We start from the raw sequence: 21,237 nt of genomic DNA, 5'->3' as shown, positions 1-21,237 counted from the left end.
ATACATAATAAAAGAACCAGTACTTTTCCTGTATAAATAAGACAATAAGACAGAGAAAGGAATAACTGCTTTATTTTCTGGAAAATAAGTTTCAGTTTTCAGGGGTTTGAAAGACACTGTTTTAGTCAAACATTCTCCTACTTAAATAGTAATTCTGAGAAATAGGGTGAAATGAGAAGAAAAAGATATAGGAAACAGCTGTGGAGAGAATAAGAATTGGAAGAGAGAAAGAACAGAAGAGGGACTTGACTGAAAGGAAGAACGTAACAACAGAGGTGGGCAGAGACAGGACACAGAAGGAATAAATTTTCTTTACAATGTCCCTCATAACTTCTCCCCTCTGTATTACACTGTCTTTACAGCCTCCACAGCAGCCAGAAGGATGAGGCCTTTTCTCCCTGTCTGCACTGACTTTTTTCTCTGGAGGAGAGCTCTTGACTAGTCACTCTTGAACAAGTCAATACAGAAAATGGATCTGGAAGCTTCTTAGTAGACACAGTTACTGCACATCCCTGCCCCAGAATAGGTTTGGCTACACCTGAACTTTTCCTGTAACTCAGTTCAACAGACCTCATCACCCACTCCCTCAGAAGCAGATCACAGAATTTTTAATTAAGGATTTCTAAGTTTCTTAATTGCCTTTGATGTTTCTCTCAAATTGTTAAATTCAGAGGAAAACTCATTTAGCGCTCTAACAAGAACCTGAAGGGCAGTATCTCTCCTCAAGCTTCATACAGCATGATGACAGTGGTGTCATCATCCACTGACCAAAAAATTTCCTGGGAGAAGAGTTCTGTTAGGTAAGCTCCATGCCAAAACTGGTGATCCAGCTTCTACACCTAGACAGGAGAAGATGAGAGGACAAGGATCTCTCCTAATTATACAGGCAAAGAAGTAATTTCTAAATGAAGAGTAATTGCAGATTCACCAAAACACCTGATGAAGGAAATCAGAATTACTTTTATTGTCCTGGTTATAGCTTACCACATGATAGCAGATTGTTCAGTATCTCAAGACATTGATATCCCTTGTGATACACTCACTGCTAATCATTATTCACAGAGTTTTAAGAAAAAAAATCCAGCTACTCAATGTCACAGTGACTACAATGGAAAAAAAACTGTTCAGCCCCATGACAATCTCTAATGTGCAGCAGCAGGAGAAAAAGCAGAAAGAGGGTTAGGATCTACGTAGAAAAGGCACCAAAAATACAATAGCTATACGAATATTCATGCTTTAGGCATAAATCCTGGTAATAACTAAGGAGGGGTTAGATGGAGACCTTCAGAATGAAGTGTTTCTTGCCGAGTGGTCTGCACAGTTTCTTGCACTTTCATGTCAAGCAGATGGTATGGGGCTAAAAATGACATCGGACTAGATGGATTCCTAAGTATATGGACAGAATGGGAAAAGGAATAGCCTGCTCATCTAAAAATTCAGCACCAGAAGTTGTGAATGACAAAATTGAACTAACTAGCAATGTCTGGAAGGCCTCAGGTCTAATTACTCAATGTGAATGAGGATAGGGCTTGGGCCCTACAGAGAGCTCTTGGGCACTTGAAGTCATTGAGGGTCAGGACTGCTCCCTTAGCTGCTGCAACTGACTGCCAACATATTTTACGGTCAATCAAAAGCATATATGCCACATGTCAGGTATTGTTCCAGAATCAAGAGTGTAGCATCAGAAAGAGTCATGTAACCGCTTGTAGTACATAAAGTTATACTGTACTCATGAACTTATGCTGTACTTCTTGTTTAAATTCTCAGAATTCTTTTCAATAAAAAAGCAAGGTGTCAAGAAATTTCTCAACACTGACTAATGAGGATCTTAAAGGAGTACTAGCCAGTGAAGGAGGCTAATTTATGGACCAGTGGACTCCAATCAATCTAGGAAGCTTCTGCCCTGATTTCTAACTAGTTAGATATACTAAAAATAATACAAAAGGTTTACTGATTAAATATCATCTAATGAATAAACTTCAGAAACAAATAAGAAATTGCATTGAGTTGATTCCAAAATTCTTTTCTTTTTTTTCAAAAAGGAAGATAATTCAAAAAGGTACTAAAGGAAAATGTAGCAGAACAGTGGTTAGAGAAGTTGAATTTTAAAATGAAATAAAGGCAAGAACGAGAACTGCCTTTCTTATCGTACACTGCATTGTCTGCTCCATCATTCATTTTATAACATAAACCTTTATCTCTATGGTTTTTCTATTGTACTCTAGTGTCTTCAAAGTGGAACGTGAAGCCTATCATTTATGTCTTGAGCTGAAGTTCTGAATCTTTTTCATCTAGGCTACTTCAAAGTTATGCACAAATATATGAACAAAACGATTAAGTTTTATCCACACTGTTCACAAAAGGTAACTACACACATCTTAATTACTCAACTGATAAATAGGAAAAAAAAGTTAATGTGATAAATATGGAGAATCTTCAGAGAATAGTGAATACAAGAAAAAATTACCAATGCTGAATTTGACTTGAACTTTTAAGTGTTATGCTGTTGAAGAGAAGCAAAACATGCTTCCTTTCTATTTTAAAGCATCCCAAGTTTAAGTGTTGTTGTTAATAAAAATGAGTTATTATGTGATTCTGAGTATGACAGAGTATAAGAAGAGTAGTATATTATATTGCCTTCTTTTTAAATAAGTCAGGTTAGAAGAATGAACAGTATTACATATTAATTGACATGTCATATTTCACACTAGAAAATGTGTTTCATGTTTAAGAGAAGTAAAGTAGTAATAACCAGTATAAGCATTTTGGGCATATTGTGAGTACAAACTATAGAAAGTATAAATACCATGTAGGAAAGGGAAACTGTGTTGCAAGGAAGTTTCAGTTAGGAACTAGATGAAATAGAGGAAGAAAAATTCAAGACCACAGATTAAAAAAAATCTCCCCTAAAAATTAATTCTTCCAGACCACAGAATAGTTTCTCGACTGATAATTCTAGAGATTGATTGATTCCCACTCATCCTGACCCTTTTGTTCATCTCCTGTCCTAAATCTTCCTAAGTTACTTCAGTACTTCACAAATTTAGTTCAAGAAGATCTCCTTTACCTTCCTTTTCCCATTTGCTATGGAGGTGCAACATGACCAAAAGCCTCAATTTAAACAAATAGAATGTAACAGAACCAGATGTTTGTTCAGTAACTTTAGGGTTGTGCCCACATTGGTTTCTTTGGACAGAATTTTGATGAGATGTTCATTTGTGGTGGTGGTATATTTTTTCCCTTGTAAGACATCTTCTTTTCTATATGAGCTTTTTCTATGTTGGCTCTTTTCAATATCCTCATTCGAATTTTCAGCCAACTGGTTTTCACTAGAATCTTCCTGCCCAGCTGTATTTCTCCATCATATATTCTTCCACAAATTGAATATGTAATACATCTTCCTGTGTTTATCTATTTATTTATGTAGTATGTTGCATCTTACCCTGGTATGTTTTTCACATTATTTGAAGATTTGTTTTTAGATTCAAAGAGATATAATTGATATATAGTTTGTAGAATTTTGGCTGTGATATTCTTGTAATGTCTAGCCTTGAAAATATCTCAAAAATTAATAATATATTAACTGCCAAAAAAATTTCTGAGGTCACTACTATACAGATATTAGTTAGGCAATCAAAAAGCATGACTATTTGATAACCTGCCAAATGACACATAGTGAGGTTTAGTATGTGGCTATTAATAAGGTCTCCTGACTAACCTCTTAAGTTTAATCAGAAAACATTCTGCTCCTATAAAAAAATGTTTTATTTTAGGTATCTATTATACTTTCTTAGGTATCTTATTATACTTTCTTATGCTTTATGGTTTGTGGCAGTTTTTCTTTTCATGAATACCAAATAAAGGTATGCTGACCTCCTATGTACTACCAGTAACACTGTTTCAAATTATTTTAGCAGTAGGTGTGTAATGTGCTTGAACTTGAAGGGCTTGCAATAAAGTTCTTGCATTGCTGTTAATTTTGCATTGCTATTAATTTTGCCAACTAGCAGCCGAGTAAGAATTATAAAACTTTGCAGTGGCAGAAGCACTTTGGAATTCTAGCATAGAAATGTAGATGGAGCAAAGGGCTTTCAAGGTGTATTCATACAGAAAATGACATGCACGCAATCTAAACCTAAAATGGACTATGTCCCTATAATGAGTATGTTCCTGAAAAAATTGTCCAGTTCTTTCACGCCAGTATTAACAGAAGTCATAGCTCTTTCCCACCATTCGCACTGGTGTTCACACTGCGAGGACATGGTCTATAAATATGAATGTTCTTGCTGACTGGCTGAAACTTAAGAGAAGCTATGAATGTAGGCTGGGTACCAATTTGTTAAGTTTTCTTCACTTTACTGTGAACAATACAAGTGTGGCAAGACTGATCGTCAGGCTTTGTCTGCATTTACATAGGGCTACGCTGGTGTACTGAAGAAACAGCGTAACAATAAAACAGCATCTAACCACTGAATGTCTCATTACCACTGGATGTCTGGGTTTTTTGTTTGTCACAACAATGTATCGATAAATTCTCAACACAGTTGTTCTCTGACTTTATTGTTGGCTGTTTGTTCTGATTCCAGCACAGATCTAATATGGTGTTAAGTAAGATTCTCCAAGCTATTGTGTAGTTTACACAAGTATTTGGATTTGATAACATCAGATTACTTTCTCCTAACTTGAATATAAACCTTTTGGCCTAATAAAAATGATGAGATGGTATTTACCTGAATTAACAATGAGCTACCTGATTTTTCTGCTAACTGACTGAAATTTTTCCCATTGAGTCTTGGACTTATTTCCTTCTCTGTGAGATGTTTTACTGGCTAGCATCATCAGGTATGACTGTTTAACTGGGACATGATAACACAAAATTAATCAATGCCTAGCATGTGAGGCACTGCTTTGCTAGTTTAGCTATCAATCCATTAAAAATCCATTGCTCTTCATCAGAAGACAGTACTCTGGAAAGAGTATAACAAACAGTCCTTCCTAGAATGCTCTGGTGATGTAGGGGAACCTGAGTTGTGACTAAAACCTGAACATTGTTATTACAGAGAACAGTACATCCAACCTTTATGAATTTGTCTGCCTCTCTTCATTTCAATGGTATTCCCCAGCTCTTACATTTGAGACAGAACAGACAATTATTTCCTTTTCCTTACTGTTCATAATTATTTATGCCTCTACTATATCTCCATATTTGTTATGTCAAAATGATCTAATCAGTTTAATCTATTTTTCTATGAAAATCATTCTGTATCTGATGTCCCAGAATGCCATTCTCTGTTTTTCCTGTAGTGGTTTAGAGATAATATGGTCAGATTATTACACGATGAGAACTTCACACATTATTCAAGTTATGTGTGAAACATGGATGTATATAATGGCATAACCCCAAATGTCTCACAAAAAGTCTATGACAGATGCTGAAATGGCATTCAGAGTTCTTCTACTCTAACTTCAGTCACACCACAGGTCTAGCTGCAATCGTCCCTTTCTGCATTGAGATGTAATGGGCACAGCCATTGACAGACACTTCTAGACAATGAGAAACTGTCATTTAATGGTTGAAAATGTAAAATTCAAGCTAATTTAAAATCTTGCACGTGGCAGTCCAGCTGAAACAACATATCCTTGAATTGTATTTTGTGAAGTTTTAATCAAACTGAGCCTCTCTTATGGAATAATCTCCAGGAACTGTGACTGTGAATTGTGCACATATTATTAGGCTGGTAACTTGCTACAGTATTCAATTTTGTCACTGTGCCATTTTTTTCCGATGCTGGCTTGGTAGTTACCTATATTGTGCTTTGAAGGACATTTAAAAGTTTTTAGCTCACATTCTTTCTGACATTCGAACACTGCTTACATGCAGCCCACTTTTCCCAATTCACTTGAATTGAAATCATACCTGTGAAGTCATCCTCCCAATGTGCTGACTAGAGGTTGATGCTGGTGATGTACAGTGTTATAACATATGTTGTGCTACCTCTCCTTTATTGTTTTATATCTTAGTTGTGAAGCTTTTGAGTTATTTGAACTTATATTCTTTGATGTTATGGCTGCTCTTGATTTATTTTGCTGTTCATATTCTTGATGTTTGAATCCTGGGAAACATTATGCAGGGTCAGGTACTTCAAAAGGAAGACTGTAATAATCTTACATAATCCATTTTACGGTTTCTTAATTTCAGCTAACATTTGTCATTTAGATTCTGCTAAAACTAGCTTCAGTTAACATTAGTCAATTGAAAAACTACGTCAAAGCATATCTTGCTTGATACTTATCTTCATCCCCTCCCCTCCTAGCTGAGGATATAGGCTATTCAAGGCTTCAATTCTACATCTCACTTATACTGAGACCTGTTAAAAGAGGTGTACCTTTTGGCTGTATTCTTACAGTAGTTACTTAAAGCCCTTACCATGCACCTTGGGGGGATTGACTTAAGTTGGGGATCAATTAATTTGGGATGGCTGAATTTATTATCTCAATTCTTTCTCCCATCAAACGGCTGATGGAGTCCAACCCAGCATGTAACATAGTATTGTGTATCTGCTTCTGAATCACAACAGTTTTATCCCAGCATGCCAGCTGAAACTGAAATCAGTACTAGTGTTAATGCACTAGACTAGAAGCTAAGCAACTCCAAAGCAAATAAAAACTCCTACATTAATTTCAGGATCCTATCAAGCTCCGTTAGCATAGCATGAATTTCCTTATAAATATTTGTCCACAGCAATATTGACAGTTCAGTATCTTTTCATTTTCTTTGCTGTTCACTTTCATTAAATCATACATCTTTTTTGAAGAAGTTAATTTTATTAAATCCTGGTTAAAGACTAAATGGTTGTAATTAAAATGTTGTTAAAATAACACAAATCATTTTTGGTCAGTTCTTGGTGAGTGCTCTTGGATATTCTCAATGAAAACTAAAAAAAAAAAAAAACCATAATGCAAGTTGTTTTCTGCACTATGAAACTAATGGACTTATGCTTCCTACCGATTCATGTCTATGTTTTTGTTGATTGGTCAGCTGGCCGTTGCCTCTCAGAATGATTTATAACCGCTTTTCCCTAAGTAGGAGCATTAATATATAATTGTCCAGCCACTGATTTCCACAAAACTTGTAGGAACTTTACCTGCCAGATTTGTATGAACTTGAACAACAGCTTCAAGAGTGATTAGTGATGAACAGTCAGAGAGAAAGATGGAAGGCAGCATAATCATACACATCTCATTTCCTGAGGAAACAAAGAAATCATGTAAAAGACAGAATTACTAAGTTAAATAAAACCAATTGGAAAAACTAAATGTTGGGCTCAGTGTCAGATGTTCCAGATCACAGTGCAAACTCCTGAATAACACTAAATAACCAGTTTGGTACCCACACCAGGTTGCATGAACACTTTAGTAAAAACTGACCTAAGTTCATGTGCTGCAAGTTTCCTTCGTATTTCCATCTTCTAAGATCTGCGAAATAAAACACAGAAACATGAGAGATGGCTGAGCCTGTGAATAAGCAACAAGACGTCTGATGGAGGTAACCTGCGCATTACTTCCGTGAAAGCTTTCCTCCGAGGCCAACGGCCTCGTCACCACCACGCAGGCAAAGCACCTTGCGAAGGCAGGAGATGGTCACGCGCGACAGTAGTCCTCATCCGCCAGGCTGGGTACCGAACCGGGCCGGCTCCACCGCGTCCTACCCGGGGTGCTACTACGCCTGGCGTGGGAAGAGCTCGTCTCCTACCGTCCCCTCGTTCCCAGGAAACCCGTAGCCATTCCGGCTCCACCATCAGCGCCGGACCAGTTCGACCCGCTTTGCCTGGGTTGTTCGCTCCAGGCACAGGGACACAGGAGACCTCGCAAGCAGACGGCCATGGCCAGTCTGTATGTTACTAGCTCACGCACACAACACAGTCGGGACTAAGAAGCTACCAGGCCAAGCGGTAATACGCTCGCTACCCACAGTACGACCTCAGCGGGCCGCTGGGCGCCGGGCAGGTCTCAGTCAGGTTGGGAAAAAGCAACTGCCTGCTCCTCGGAGCAGCCCCGCTCCTGGCGCTGCCGCGTTGCCGCTTCCAAATCCGCTGCTTTTTTCCCTCGGGGTTTTATACCCTTTCACATCAGTCTCTCTCCTCTTGAATCTCTGAGCTGCTATTACTATTTTAATAGTTGCACTTGTCTGCGGTGTTTACTCTTCTCTTTCAGTATTTAGCGTAAGTACTTTCGCACTTTCGTCCTCCGTCCTGGCCCCCATGACGTGTCCGGCCACGCGGAAGAACTACGGCTGCCGCCCGCGCCGCGCGCCGCGGCCGCCGCCGCGGCCAACCAGGGAATCAACGGCGCCGCGGGCGCCCGCGTCACCGCCCGCGCGGGGGCGGGGGCGGGGCGGGCGAGCGGGCGCGGCGCGCGCGGCGGCGGAGCCATGCGGCGGCGCGAGGAGGTGGACGCCACGCTGCAGACGGCCAAGCTGAACGCGGCCGAGCTGCTGCCGCCCGTGCACTGCCTGCGCTTCGGGCCGCAGGCGGCCGCCGGCGCCTGCTGCCTGCTGCAGCTGGAGCCGGGCCTCTGCGCCGAGCTGCAGGCGGGCCGCAGGTACCGGGGAGAGGCGGGCGGGCGGGCGCGGGGCGCGCGCGCCCCCTGGCGGCGGGGAGGGCGCGCGGGCGCCGCAGCACGCGCCTGCCTCCGGGGCGGCCCCGCCCTCCGCGGCGGGAGGCGGGAAGCGGCGCCTGAGGGGGCTCGCAGCTCTCCCGTACGCTTGTATCGCGGACCTGAGGTCTTGTTCTCAGGCTCTGTTCAGTCTGGTCAGAGTGGGGGCTTTCATATTAAAGTCTTCCACGCCTGTGGGATTGGCGAGCATTGTCTCATTTCGTTTTATGCGTATGGAAAATTCAGGAAAAAAAAAAGTTTCAGAAAAAGTTGCTCCAGAGGAGGCTTGTAACCAAAAAAATGAGGAAGAGGCTCTTGCCAGGTGTATGAAGATGGGTGCCTAAAATTTTGGTTCAGTGAAAGAGACGTGTTTTTAACAAAATCTTGCTGGCTTGTGAGGGCTTGTTACAGGAATGCTTTTACTTACTTTACTTACAAATGACACCTGCAAACAGTGTAGCAGAGGATGTACAGTGTTAGCATGTGTGTTTGGTAGCATCCTTGTGTGACATCTTGTGACTGGACCAAGAATAGGGTCTGAGGAGGAGGTTTTTGATTGCAGATACTTTAAAAATTTTTCCTTTTACTGAGAGCAATGCCAGTGACATAATATGATAGAAAATCTTTAAAATGGTGCATTAGAACTCCCTCTGAAGAAATAGTCCTTAAATGTAGTTGTTAGTAAGCCCATTCATATGCACTGGAATATCGATGTGATGTTGGTAGAGGCCTGACTTGTCCTGGGGGGCGCTTGGGGCATAGCTGGCTGCATTTGTGCATGCATATTTTGGGCATTGAGGTTGGCAGGTTGGTTAGATAGAGTCTGAACTTAACTTTGTCTGGACTACGCTAGCGTAGCCTGGGAGAAATGGAATATTCCTCTGTTGCACTCCTGCTTCAGCTTTATCGTGTCTTCCCTGAGAGCCTCTGTCTAATCGCATGTATGAGCTGAAGAGGGAGATTTCCCTTGATTCTTTGTCTTGAGATGTTATAATGTTTTTTTCTCCCCAGAATTAATTGCATAGAATATGTATGTTTTTCAGAGGGACTGGTCTGACAGTATTGTCTGCTTCCTTGCTTTTTCCTTGTTTCTTTGGGCCGATTTCAGTCCTCATTGAAGAGGAACTCCAGTAATGTAATTCCTAAGATTAGTGAACTAATCTTTGCTTAAAGTATCACTAAATCAATGCTATATATTTTGTGTGTGTGTGTGTGTGTGTGTGTGAATTGGCAATTGAAGGGGTTAGATTGTAATCTGCATAAAAGCCTGGCAGGCATATCCTTCAGGGTGAAAATCAGGACATGAAAGAGCAAGGTGTTATATTTTAGATTAACAGTTATATCTTCACGTTTTTGTGTACTAAGTATAGCTACAGTTTATGACTGCCTTACCAGCATTTGCATTTTAAAAATTGGCAGACAAATTTAATAGATGGTCATGCCAAACTAGAGGTAAGAATATGTCTTTATTTTTGTGCTTTTTTTTTCCAGCCTAGTAATCCGTGGTGAAAAGGATGAACAAGCAGTATTGTGCAGCAAAGATAAAACTTACAACATGAAAATAGCAGATACCTCAAATATGCTCTTGTTTGTTCCTGACTGCAAAACTCCAGAACAACTGAAGGCAGATCAAGAATCTTGTAATATTATTCATTCAGAGGTATACCTTTCTGGGTTTTTGTTTGTTTGCTTTAATTCTCTGATTTCTTCTTCTCTGTAATGGCTTGTATTTTATCCAAGATGCTTATGTGAAATCCTGGGTGGGAATCAACTGCTTGACATAGGCTTCTAATGCTATTTTAGATGCTTCGTCATATAGGTCTAGCAACCAGCTGCCACTCAAGAGGGATGTGGATCTCTTCTGAATTCTTTATATATCTAAGAGCCCTGGGAGAATGTGTTTATAAAGGTGCCTTATATCCAGAGGGCACACTGCACCTTAGGGTATCCAGAATGGCTCTAGGACCTTTGCACAGGCACCTGAACTTCATCAGTAATGCATGATAATAATTGTTCCTAAGAAATTCAGACTTTATTTTTAGTGGATAGTAGTTTCTTGTGGTAAGTATTAAAAAGTTTCAAAGAATATTTAATTTCTTAGTGTTAGCAGCTATTTTAAAAATAAGCTGTTTGCAAATTGATTCTTATGAGTGCTTTCCCCAAAAGACAGATTATATAATGTCATGTTTGAATATTGGGTTCTCAGAATAGGGTTCGGAGTTTAAAGAATTCATTAATAAAATTCTACTAAAATAGTTAGGAAAATATTATTACTTGCTCACTATTTGCTGTAATGGATATAATGACATCATCGAGGAGCAGTCCTCCTTGTCCTTAAAACATAATACTCAAAACATGATTTGCTCCATGAAATGGCAGCAGTTAGTTAATAGAAAGTTAATTCAAATCAAAGTGGATTAATGGGAAAGGAGTATTATTCCATATTCTGCTTTGCTGTGTTTAATGATCTCACTAATTCTCTGAAGTCACACCTGCCAAAATAATATAGATGTGATTTGGTTAGGAATTATTTTTAAGAGTTTTATGTCTTAAGAGCTTTCTTAATGCTTTCAAAAACTTTACTTTGTGGATTGACATTGCAAACTCTGGGACTCAGCAGAAGATCCTATGATTACTCAAGAGGTAAGAGGCTTATCTCGTGATAGTATCTACAATTAGTACTGTCATTCTTTAGAGTTCATAAGTGCTGCTCTTTGTACCACTTTGAGGGCTAGTACATAGGGCCACAGCATCTGTCATTTTATTCATCATATATAGACGAGATCTAGTTGTGAACTTCAAATTATAAATTAATATGATTTACTTTATTTTCTATGTAGAGTACCATCTTACTCACTTCCAAAATGTTCAGAAAAGAACTTATCAGAAAAAAAAATCCTAATACTTATGTAAATGCTATTCCACATGAAGAAAAACTGTAGAATTTTCATAGGAATTATGTTTTAATCAGAATTTTATGCTAAGCAAGCTATGGAATAATTATATTAAAAACTATGAGCTTTCTCTATTTTAGAATTTGGATAGGACTTGTCCTACATACAGGTTGTTTTCTTATAGTTGATTTAAATGGAACATTATTTTAAATAGATTTTTTTTTATTGACAAGCTTCAAAAAATCAAAAGTCTGATGAGGTGTTTATGACATTTTTAAAGTACTGTCTGGAGGCTTTTCATGAAAACTTTTTTTTAAGAGGCTGGAATTTGGGCCAGGAGTCATGAACCTGGAACCTTTTTTGCCTCCACCATTCTGTGCTCGCCTCTGTTGGTTTGGTAAGTAGCAGAAACACTGCTGAAAGGGCCTTCTGTGTTCTGTGCTTCTCATTGAACCTTCTAGGAACCCCAAGGTATACCCATGAAATACCTTGGGATTTCTCTGAAGGTGAAGCTTTATTAGGTTAGTGTCATGAAGTCGCTTATACCTGAGCTTTTTGAAACAGAGTAAGGGACAGAGATGTTCTGTTAGTTGCATGGCCTGCTGCCTTGTTAATGTCTTTTTTCCTTGTGCTTAATCATATGATGATTCAGTAAAAAGACCATGAAGTAGCATACTAAACAAAGGAAGTGAGGAATATGAAAACGGGATAATACAGGTCGGGTTTTATGGGAGCCACATCCATGGTATTAAGAGGAAAAGAAGTGTTGGCAAGGATTGTTTAGGACTATGTTCCATCACTATATCCCATCATTTGCATGCAGAAACAGTGTAGAGATGGTCTCTTTGTTGTTTGCACTGTAAACGTATTTTTATCAACAAACTCTTGACTTTTATTTTTTATTGTCAGTGATAAAATTTAATATTGAAAATACTGCAATGATTGTCTCATTCTTAAATAGCCTATTAAAAATTGTTTTCACTTGCTAGATTATAACTTATGACTGGTAATGTTTTGGTAAGCTCCTTTGAAAGTATATGGTAGATTCAAACGTTGTAAGTGCCTCTTTACTTTCTCACTGTAGATTGCTGGCTTTTCCAATAACTACTGGGAATTAAGGAGATGTCGACCTAAACTGAAGAAGCTGAGGAAGCTTTTGATGGAAGATCCGTATGAGGGGCCAGAGAGTGGAAAAGATCAGACTTCGACTATTTCAAAGGTAAGTCAGCTCCAAGACTCACTTTCCTGTAAATAGTAATGGGCAAAATGAAGTGAAGATACATTCTTAACTAGAAAAAGATCTTTGCTCCTATGTTTCACAGTGCTACTTTAAACTGATTTTTTTTTAACCTACTACTCTAAACTAGTTGGCAATGGTTAGTGTTTCTACTGATTGTAGCAGGTAAGTCCTATAGTAAGAACAGGAAAAAGAAGGACACCAAAAGAGACTGGAGATTTCTTTTTATTTATTTATATAAACATAGGGAGCTTTAGAGGACAGCCTCCCGAACCCACTGTAAAACTCACAGCGAGCCATTTGACTGCTAATATATAACGCAGCTTTTCCTTCTTCTTTGGGGCTATCATGTATGGTGTCGTGTATGACCCCAGTATGAGGTTACAGGAAGCCCTTGTAATAGTTTATAATGATAAGGAGAAACAGGGAGTTGCAGAAAATGGCAATGATGGTACAAAAACAGAGAATACGACTGACATTACAAGAAGGGCACAAACAATACTGTCCTAGTTCCCTTTTATGTTCCCATGAAATCCAGTCTGGGATCTAAGTAACAGTAGAAAGTCCTGGGCTGCGTAGCACATGATCTCAAATGTATAGGGCTTTTAGGGCTTTTTTGTTTGTTTTTTAACTTTAAAAAATGGAAATGGTAGCTCGGTTACACTGAGGCTTAGCTGAAACTGTTTTTGATAAGCCATATGTGTATGTTTAAATGCACACACGTGTATGTTATGTTTCTCCCATGAAGGGAAATACTCGCCTCGCTCTTTCTCGTAGATGTCAGAATAGTTTCTAGTTGGTTCCAGCATCTTTTCCCCTAGCACTGCTTTTCCATCATTGCATTTTTCCCAACTACTATGATTCAGGCATAGAAGGATATAGCAGCAACATAAGGGCTGGCAGAGAGGAAAGGATTAAGTTGACCAGAAATTATAACCATTGATAAAGGCTACCTGGGAATAGAGATGCGTGGCACAAAGACTTCTCTGTTTTTAGACTGTTTTTTATATTGAATAATCCTTTGTGAAACTGCTGTAAATTACAGGAGACGTTTCAGAGATTGTGATAAACCTTAATGAATTTAGATTCTGGAAGGAAAAAAAAATTACTTTTCTAAGTCTTGTTTTCATTATGTTTTATAACACATTTAGCATGCTTGCTAGAGTAAGATGGAGTAGAGATAACCTGTTTCCCCTCTCTCTCTCGCTCTCTTTTTTTCTTTTTTATCCTCATTGCAGTATACAACAGAAGATTTATTAAGTCTGGTTCAAGCAAGTGAAGAAGAAATACTGCACCAGTTGCAGGTTATAGATGCCTGCAGAATTGAAGGTCTCTATAGAATATTATTGCCTATGAGGAAAAAAGCATAATTTTTCCCCCCCAAGTACCTACTGTGTCATCTTTTTCCAAGGCCTGTTCCACACGCTCATTTCTCTAGATGTGAATTGGTCCTTTGCTATGGTTCAAGATCCTAAAATCTCTTCCTGTATTTCCTATAGCCTTTGTTGCTATGAAACCAATCAAAAAAGGGGGAAAAAAAAGCATTGACTAGTCTTACTCTTTTGGAGATAATTTCTTTGCAGCATCTGCAGACGCTGGCAGCGGATTATCTCACCCATAGCCTGAACCTTTTGGCTCACTGCCCCCTTCATGGGTGGCTGGGTTCTGCTTTCTCTATACCCTCCCATTAGGCAGTTGAAGATGATCTTGCAGAGAGATTTGCTGGTCACTTGGAACTGCATAACGCCATTGTGCCATTATGGACATAGCTAATAGAGCACTGAGTACACTTCTAAGGTAATAGTGTTTAAAAAAAAAATAAAAGTGCACACAAAAAGATATGGAATAAGCTGGGTATTGAGATTCACTTTCCAGAGCCACTTGAGTGACTCTGCTGGGGCCAGTTTCACTCACTCTCTGTTTTGTCAGATCTGGATTTTTATGGACTTGACTGGACCTGAGCTAACCTTCTGCAGAGCCAGTGCATATCTGTACTGGGCTCACAGTTCTGCTGGTTCCACATTGCTGGGACACTAGATGTAGTTATGTGTTGCAGGACTTCAGTTAGCAGGTTTCGTTTGTTAGGGCTTTGCACTGCAGGAAAGTGGTTAAACTGTTTCACGATCACAGCTGGCCCAGAAATCAGTTCTTTTGGTTTGTGCAGTTCTGTGCTTGAATTAATAGTTTTTCTGGGTCTGATTCATTTTAGGATGGAGTTAGAACTATTTGTGGCAGTTAATCTGCATAAATAACCATGAATAATTATAAGTTTATGATATTTTTTCATCTTTATGTTTGCTAATCTGTTCTTTCTCTCACTTTTAATCCTGGAAAGGTTAGAATAGTGTCTCTGAACTTTGTAAATGTGGGACCTAAGTTTCAGAATTCTGTTATGTATCTTTATAGGAATAGAATTAAGGTGCTAATGTTTCCATTCTGATGCTGTTATGCGGTTTTCTATTTGGCAGGATATTGGAGAGTTCTCGATTTTGACTATGAGGTAAAACTCTTGAATCATGTAACTCAGCTGATAGACTCAGAGTCCTGGTCTTTCAGTAAGGTTCCTTTAAATAATTGTCTTCAAGAACTTGGACCTTTAGAACCCGTGTAAGCAATTTTATTTTTTTAGTACTTAAAATTGTCTATATTAACATTTATGCTTATCAGAAGTATATTCAACTCTATTAAACTCTTAGATTCCAGTTACTGTGATGTTAATAATGTATTTTCTTTGTCTCTAAAATATGCAAGTGCATTAATAGTTCTCTGCTGTATCCACCTGGGAAAACATGACTGTTAAGCATTTTTTGAGGCATGAATTACCTCTAAACCTTCTAGTATCCAGCTAGTTTTACCAGTTGAAGTAAGGCAGGGTTGTGATTGGTCATCTTGGATTTTTTTACAATACTTACTCCTTTATCTTCTTCATTTTAACTGTTTTGGTAATGTGCTAATGAAACAGCTTGGGCAAGATCATAAGAAACAGTTGAGGGTATTTTCACATGTAATTTTTAAGCAATACTGTCTTTGTCATGTATAGGAGATGGTGACAAGTAGTTTTAATGTCTGATTTTTTTTCAGAGAGATGATAGAACATATTCTGTTAAGCTACGGAAGGAAATATACTGATGAACGTAAGTTTGGAAAAGTATGCGTATTTTAATTTTGCACATAATGGAAATAAAATTATTCACAAATAACTGAAACTTTTTTTAGGATGACTGAAACAAATGAATTTACTACAGTGTCAAAACAGGGAGTGACAGAACACTGAGCTAAAAATCAATAAAATTTTTAAGAGAAAGTTTCTTAGAGAAAAAGGACTACTAACTCTAGAATACAACACTGGGGAAAATTTGGGAATGAATAGAGGTACCTGAAGTGATTTATTAGATGTCTTCAAACCATAATCTTTAATTAAAGACAGATAATAATTTAGATGGAATCTTTCTTTAATTGAATTAATTATTTGGCCGTATAAACTAGTTTACCATGCAAAATTTCATAGCCCTTTGATGGAAAATACAGACAAACCGTGTGTATCTTGAACTTGTAATGTTTGTAATGATTGTAATGGGAATTTGGAAAAGATGCTGATTGGAAAGGCAAGATTCTGCCTAAAGAGGAGGTACTAAATTTTAGGCTCTTAAATGCAGTTTTCTGCACATGAGCTAGGTGGCTAAATTTTCAGGCAGTGGAAATCTAGGGCTCAATTTACTTGCTTAAAGGAAGGCATCTAGTGCCATTTGAGATAGCCCTAGTATCCCATCTAGGATACCACTATCGACTAGTCCAGAAGGACGCCTCTGCCGTACCTGCCATCTAATCTATGTATGAGTTCTTTCCCATAGCTTCTTTCATCTCAGCCTTGGTTGAAGCAGGAATGGACTCAACCTTAAATGACATAGGAAAGTAGTTGTAGCGACACAGATTGTCTTTTTTTAGCCTCTCTAGACAGGTTGCACAGGGAACAAATTAGAATTGCAGAAAGTCTGGAGGACTGAAAAGGTGGAAGGCAGTGCCTGTCCTTGTTCAGAGAATTTTAACCAAGTCATTAAGAATGAAAAATAATCCTTGTTGCTTTCATTATTAATACTATTAATATTATAAGTATGATTGAGGAAGTGAAGGTTTTGTTAAACTGGTCAATCACAGATAGAAAACACTATTATTACAAGCCATTCAGGAATAGGAATGAAAACTAAATAAGAAATAGTGATACATGAGGAAAAGAAGATATTTTTATCTTGGGGTGGGGGACAAGGAAGTGTATTGATATGAGTGAATACCATGGCCAGAACAGTGCTGCACACATATTATTCTAAATTGCTTGCCCTTCAGAATAGGGAAGATACTATCATTTAGCCAAAGATTATACCAAGCCAGGTTACTTCTCTGGGAAGAGGAGAAATGAGTTACTTGGTCTGTAGAAGACTGTAGAACAGAGTGGAAATATGAGGGTATTCTCCGTTTTATTATTCAAAAAGCAAGAATCCAAGACACTCTTCTGTTTCTTATCAGGGGAAGTTTACTTCGAAATGAATGAAGATAAAATATGCAGAACTATAGCACAAATGCTTTTGCAAAATGCAGTTAAATTCAATCTATCAGAGTTTCAAGAAGTCTGGCAACAGAGTGTCCCTGAAGGGATGACTACAAGGCTTGATCAGCTCAAGGTAAAAAACATAAAGAAGTATGAATTCCTTCATGAGTAGGCTGTTAACTGACTTGTGTGTTACAGAGACATGGTAGTTTTTTGTCAGCTTCCGAGCTAAGGCACTTTTTATGACATCCCCTATAATCATGAGTAGTGTGGAATCATGACGCTTCAGGTTTCTGCAAATCTGATACGTTTCACTGTTTGAAGGAAAGCTGCAATTGCAGAGTTAATAGCTGTAAATAAAACAGAAGCTGAAGCTCCTGTTTAACAGATTGTAATGACAGCCAGCAGTGTCGCAAGCACCTCAAAAATCCTTTTCCTGAAAGGAGCCAGATGTCATGACTTTGAGTTCCCCCTATCACCTTGTTGTACGGGGAATGACAAATACTGAACATGTAACAGCACCTTCATTTGTTTTTCTCCGCTTTGTCTCTGGTATTGCAGTTTCAGAAGGCTTTGGAGATGCAAAGGGCAATTTGTATGGATTATTGCTAGAAGAACGTTTAATTGTGGTTGGGATTTTTATTATTATTTATTATTTAACAGTTTCTCTTGTTCTGATCTAACAGGGTTTGGCTCTAGTGGATAGAAGCTCCAGACCAGAGACTATCTTTCTGCTGAAGGTAGAAGATTTACCTGAAGATAATCAGGAAAGATTCAACAGCTTATTTAGCATACGGGAAAAGTGGACAGAAGTGGATATTACCCCATATATACAGTAAGGATATATTAAAATACAAGAGACTATTGAAAAACAAAAGACACAATGAAGCAAAAAGAACTATGATATAATTAGTGTTCTGCCTTTCTTGCATGGTTGACTTTTTATCAGCTGTGTGTGCCTTAAATACTACACTTTTTGTCTTAGATTAATATGAATTCTATAGGAATATCATTAGCACCACTCCCCCTCACAAAAAAAAAAGGTTCAAGTTGTATTTGAACTTCGATAAAAAGTTTGTGCCACTGAACTGAGACAGAGTTGATACTCTGTCTCATTTGATTGAGGCTGAAATGTCACCATACCAGTTCAAGAGATAAAATTCTCAGAAGTTATGATCAGTCTCCATATTTACAGCTTGAGAACTGTAGAGTGATAGTGCTTCCCATGCTGTATCTTTTAGTCTTTTGGTGGTTAACATTTATATTACAATGCTGTCTGGAAGGCCCAGCCAGGGTACATTTGGGCAGACACAGATAGTAACCCAGAAGTAACTGCATCAATCCATTAGGAGGATCTCTGAATTTACTGTAATACAATTAACTGCGTGAAAGCTTGACTGTTTTGCTCAATTGCAAACTCTTTAAAGAATAAAAAAAATATACCCGAAAACAAAAAACTCACTTGATTCTGAAGTAAATTATATCATTTTGCCTGCTGCTTAAATGCAGTAAGTCAAGCCAAGCTATTAATTTGCGGTAATTTAGAGTATTGTATGCCAGTAACACCAGTAATTTTTTTCTTACAAGACCCCAGTTAGCTTATTGCTATATTTACAATTATTTTACTGAATCAATGTATATGAGAATGTCTTTAACACAATGTAACCTGCTTTGTTTCCTTTATAGAGACTTATGTGCAGAGAAGCAGACTGTTGGTGCACTTTTGACCAAGTATGCCCGTTCCTCAACACTAAATGGTGTTAAAGTTTACAATTCTAGAAGACCCATCTCATAACAAGCCCTGTTTTAAGAACTGAGAATACTGAATAGAATAACAGTGTTGTTCCTTCCTGTCTTCCGGGGGAAGGCGCCATTAATTAACTTTATACAGCATTATATATCTCAAGTTAAAGCAGTTAAGTTTCTTGAATTAATTCTGTTTTCTGCTCACCTAAGTAGAATGCAGGGGAACTAGCCTTTTTGAAGAAAGCATTGTCTGCAGCCTGTTTCCACCTTCCTTTCCCTGTCTTCTTTTCCCTTTGTATGTGTAGTCACACCAGGAATCAAGCTACTCCATAAACTGAAGACTGACGTTAAAAATTAAATCCTTTACCATAATGTTTGAATATAGGGTTTCAACAGCAAAATGGAATGCTTAGTCATTTGTCTATCAGTGAATGCTCTTAAACATTCAGATTTTATAGCAATGGTGATGTTTTGAATGCTGTATACCTTGACAAACTCATAAATAATTTTTCCTGACTGGTCATAGTTTTGGAAGGTGATTCTTATTTATTGTGGTCATGTTTTTATGAATAACATTTAGTAGAAAATTATGGATGTTTATTGGCACAAGCTCTTGACTTGGCAAAATTACCTTTCAAATATTGCAAAGAACAAGTTTCATAACAATCAGTTTTGTAAAATCCAGTATGAAGACATGGGAAACTATTTGGACATTGTGTTACAAACTCTGTGACTTTCTATAAACTGCTGTTGGAATGTAGTTAATGTAAAACTTACGGTTCATGGAAGACTGTCTTTGTTTTAACAAGAACTTACAAAATAAAACTTTGTTATGTTTTTTTTCTTTTTTTCCCTAGCAAGTATGTACATTTTGAAATTGTACCTTGAAAATTTAGGGTGGAATTACATTTCATGTAGATTCATGAAATGGGAGTTGGTGCAATATTGCCGCAGAATGGAGTGCCCGAAATTAAGATTTCCTAATTATTAAAAAGTTGCTTGCATTTGTCGCTGAACATTAGTATTAGACATGTTTTCAAATACTATTAAATTGAACTATTCTTTTAGGTAGATTGCTGTGTAAAACTCAGATGTAATGTGCAAAAGGTCTTGGAACACCTGACAAATGCTGTGAGCAGTGGAGAGGAAAGAAACTAAAAATCAGACATAACTCTTAAAATTCCTAGCATGTGTGCATCCATTTTATTATAGGTAAAGGCTGAATTAAAAACTATTTCCTGAGCTTTGCTGATGCAGAATTGATTCCCTGTGTTTCATACTTTTGGAGTACACAATAAAAGTGCACTCAGTTGAGTAGAAAATCTGATGGTTTATAATACCTTTCTTCCTGGAAGAGTTTGAACACGGAGCAGCAGGTGCTCCATGCTCAAAGAGCCCAACAACAATATAAATATCAAAATCTTGGAAATAACTTTAGGTGCTTCTTATAAGGTTCCTTAGTTGAAATACACAAGACAAGTAATAGCCTGCTGGTGTGTGATGCAACAATTTATTTTTACATATATATATATATATATATATATATATATATATATATATATATATATAGTGAAATAACTAAGAATTTAAGTATTGTATTACTTGAATGGTGCTGTGTCATAATACCAAGTGCAGTGATTCAGGTTTATCTAAATTATCTTGGTGTAATTCTACATAGTTCTTCATGATACTTGTAGTTTGGTTCAGAACGAGATGATGCTTTCTAAATCTCAAGATTTAGGGAAAATTTAGGGAAAAGAATGAGGGGATAATTTTATTAGCTTATTTGATGCAAATGATTCCGTTAACATACGTAACATAGAAAGATGAATCAAAACTTGCTTAGAACAAATCCAGGTTATGAAGAAATTTGATACTGTGTCCTCCTGGTATTAAAACTAAAGACACTCAACAGTATAAGTTGAGTGTGAGAGAAGATGCCATGGGATGCAGGCACAAGAGGAGAATATGTGTTATTTTCCCACAACACTGCTACTGTCTTCAATCTTTTTTGATTCAAAAGTGAAGACTGTAGTGTTTTTAGTTTCTGGTCAGTCAGTGTTGAGTATGTCTTCTGAGTACGGCCCCTAATGAGTTCAGTTCAGACATACTTAATTTGTGCATTTCAGGTAGACCTAGCTGCTGCGTTGTCAAACTGGCAG

General features: G+C 37.9%; 1 protein-coding gene across 1 annotated transcript; it reads left to right on the top strand.

Moving 5' to 3' along the window:
- The first annotated feature begins 8,424 nt into the window (after positions 1 to 8,424).
- On the top strand, positions 8,425 to 20,091 carry DSCC1 (DNA replication and sister chromatid cohesion 1). The gene is made up of 9 exons (XM_062568407.1): positions 8,425 to 8,601; positions 10,147 to 10,315; positions 12,634 to 12,768; positions 14,025 to 14,115; positions 15,255 to 15,393; positions 15,868 to 15,920; positions 17,308 to 17,462; positions 18,016 to 18,164; positions 19,016 to 20,091. The coding sequence occupies exons 1-9, from the start codon at positions 8,432 to 8,434 to the stop codon at positions 19,122 to 19,124; spliced, it is 1,170 nt and encodes a 389-aa protein (XP_062424391.1). The 5' UTR covers positions 8,425 to 8,431; the 3' UTR covers positions 19,125 to 20,091.
- The last annotated feature ends 1,146 nt before the right edge of the window (positions 20,092 to 21,237 follow it).

Source organism: Rhea pennata, chromosome 2, assembly GCF_028389875.1.
Source record: "Rhea pennata isolate bPtePen1 chromosome 2, bPtePen1.pri, whole genome shotgun sequence".
NCBI classification, from domain to species: domain Eukaryota; kingdom Metazoa; phylum Chordata; class Aves; order Rheiformes; family Rheidae; genus Rhea; species Rhea pennata.
This window is presented reverse-complemented; position numbering and strand designations above follow the sequence as displayed.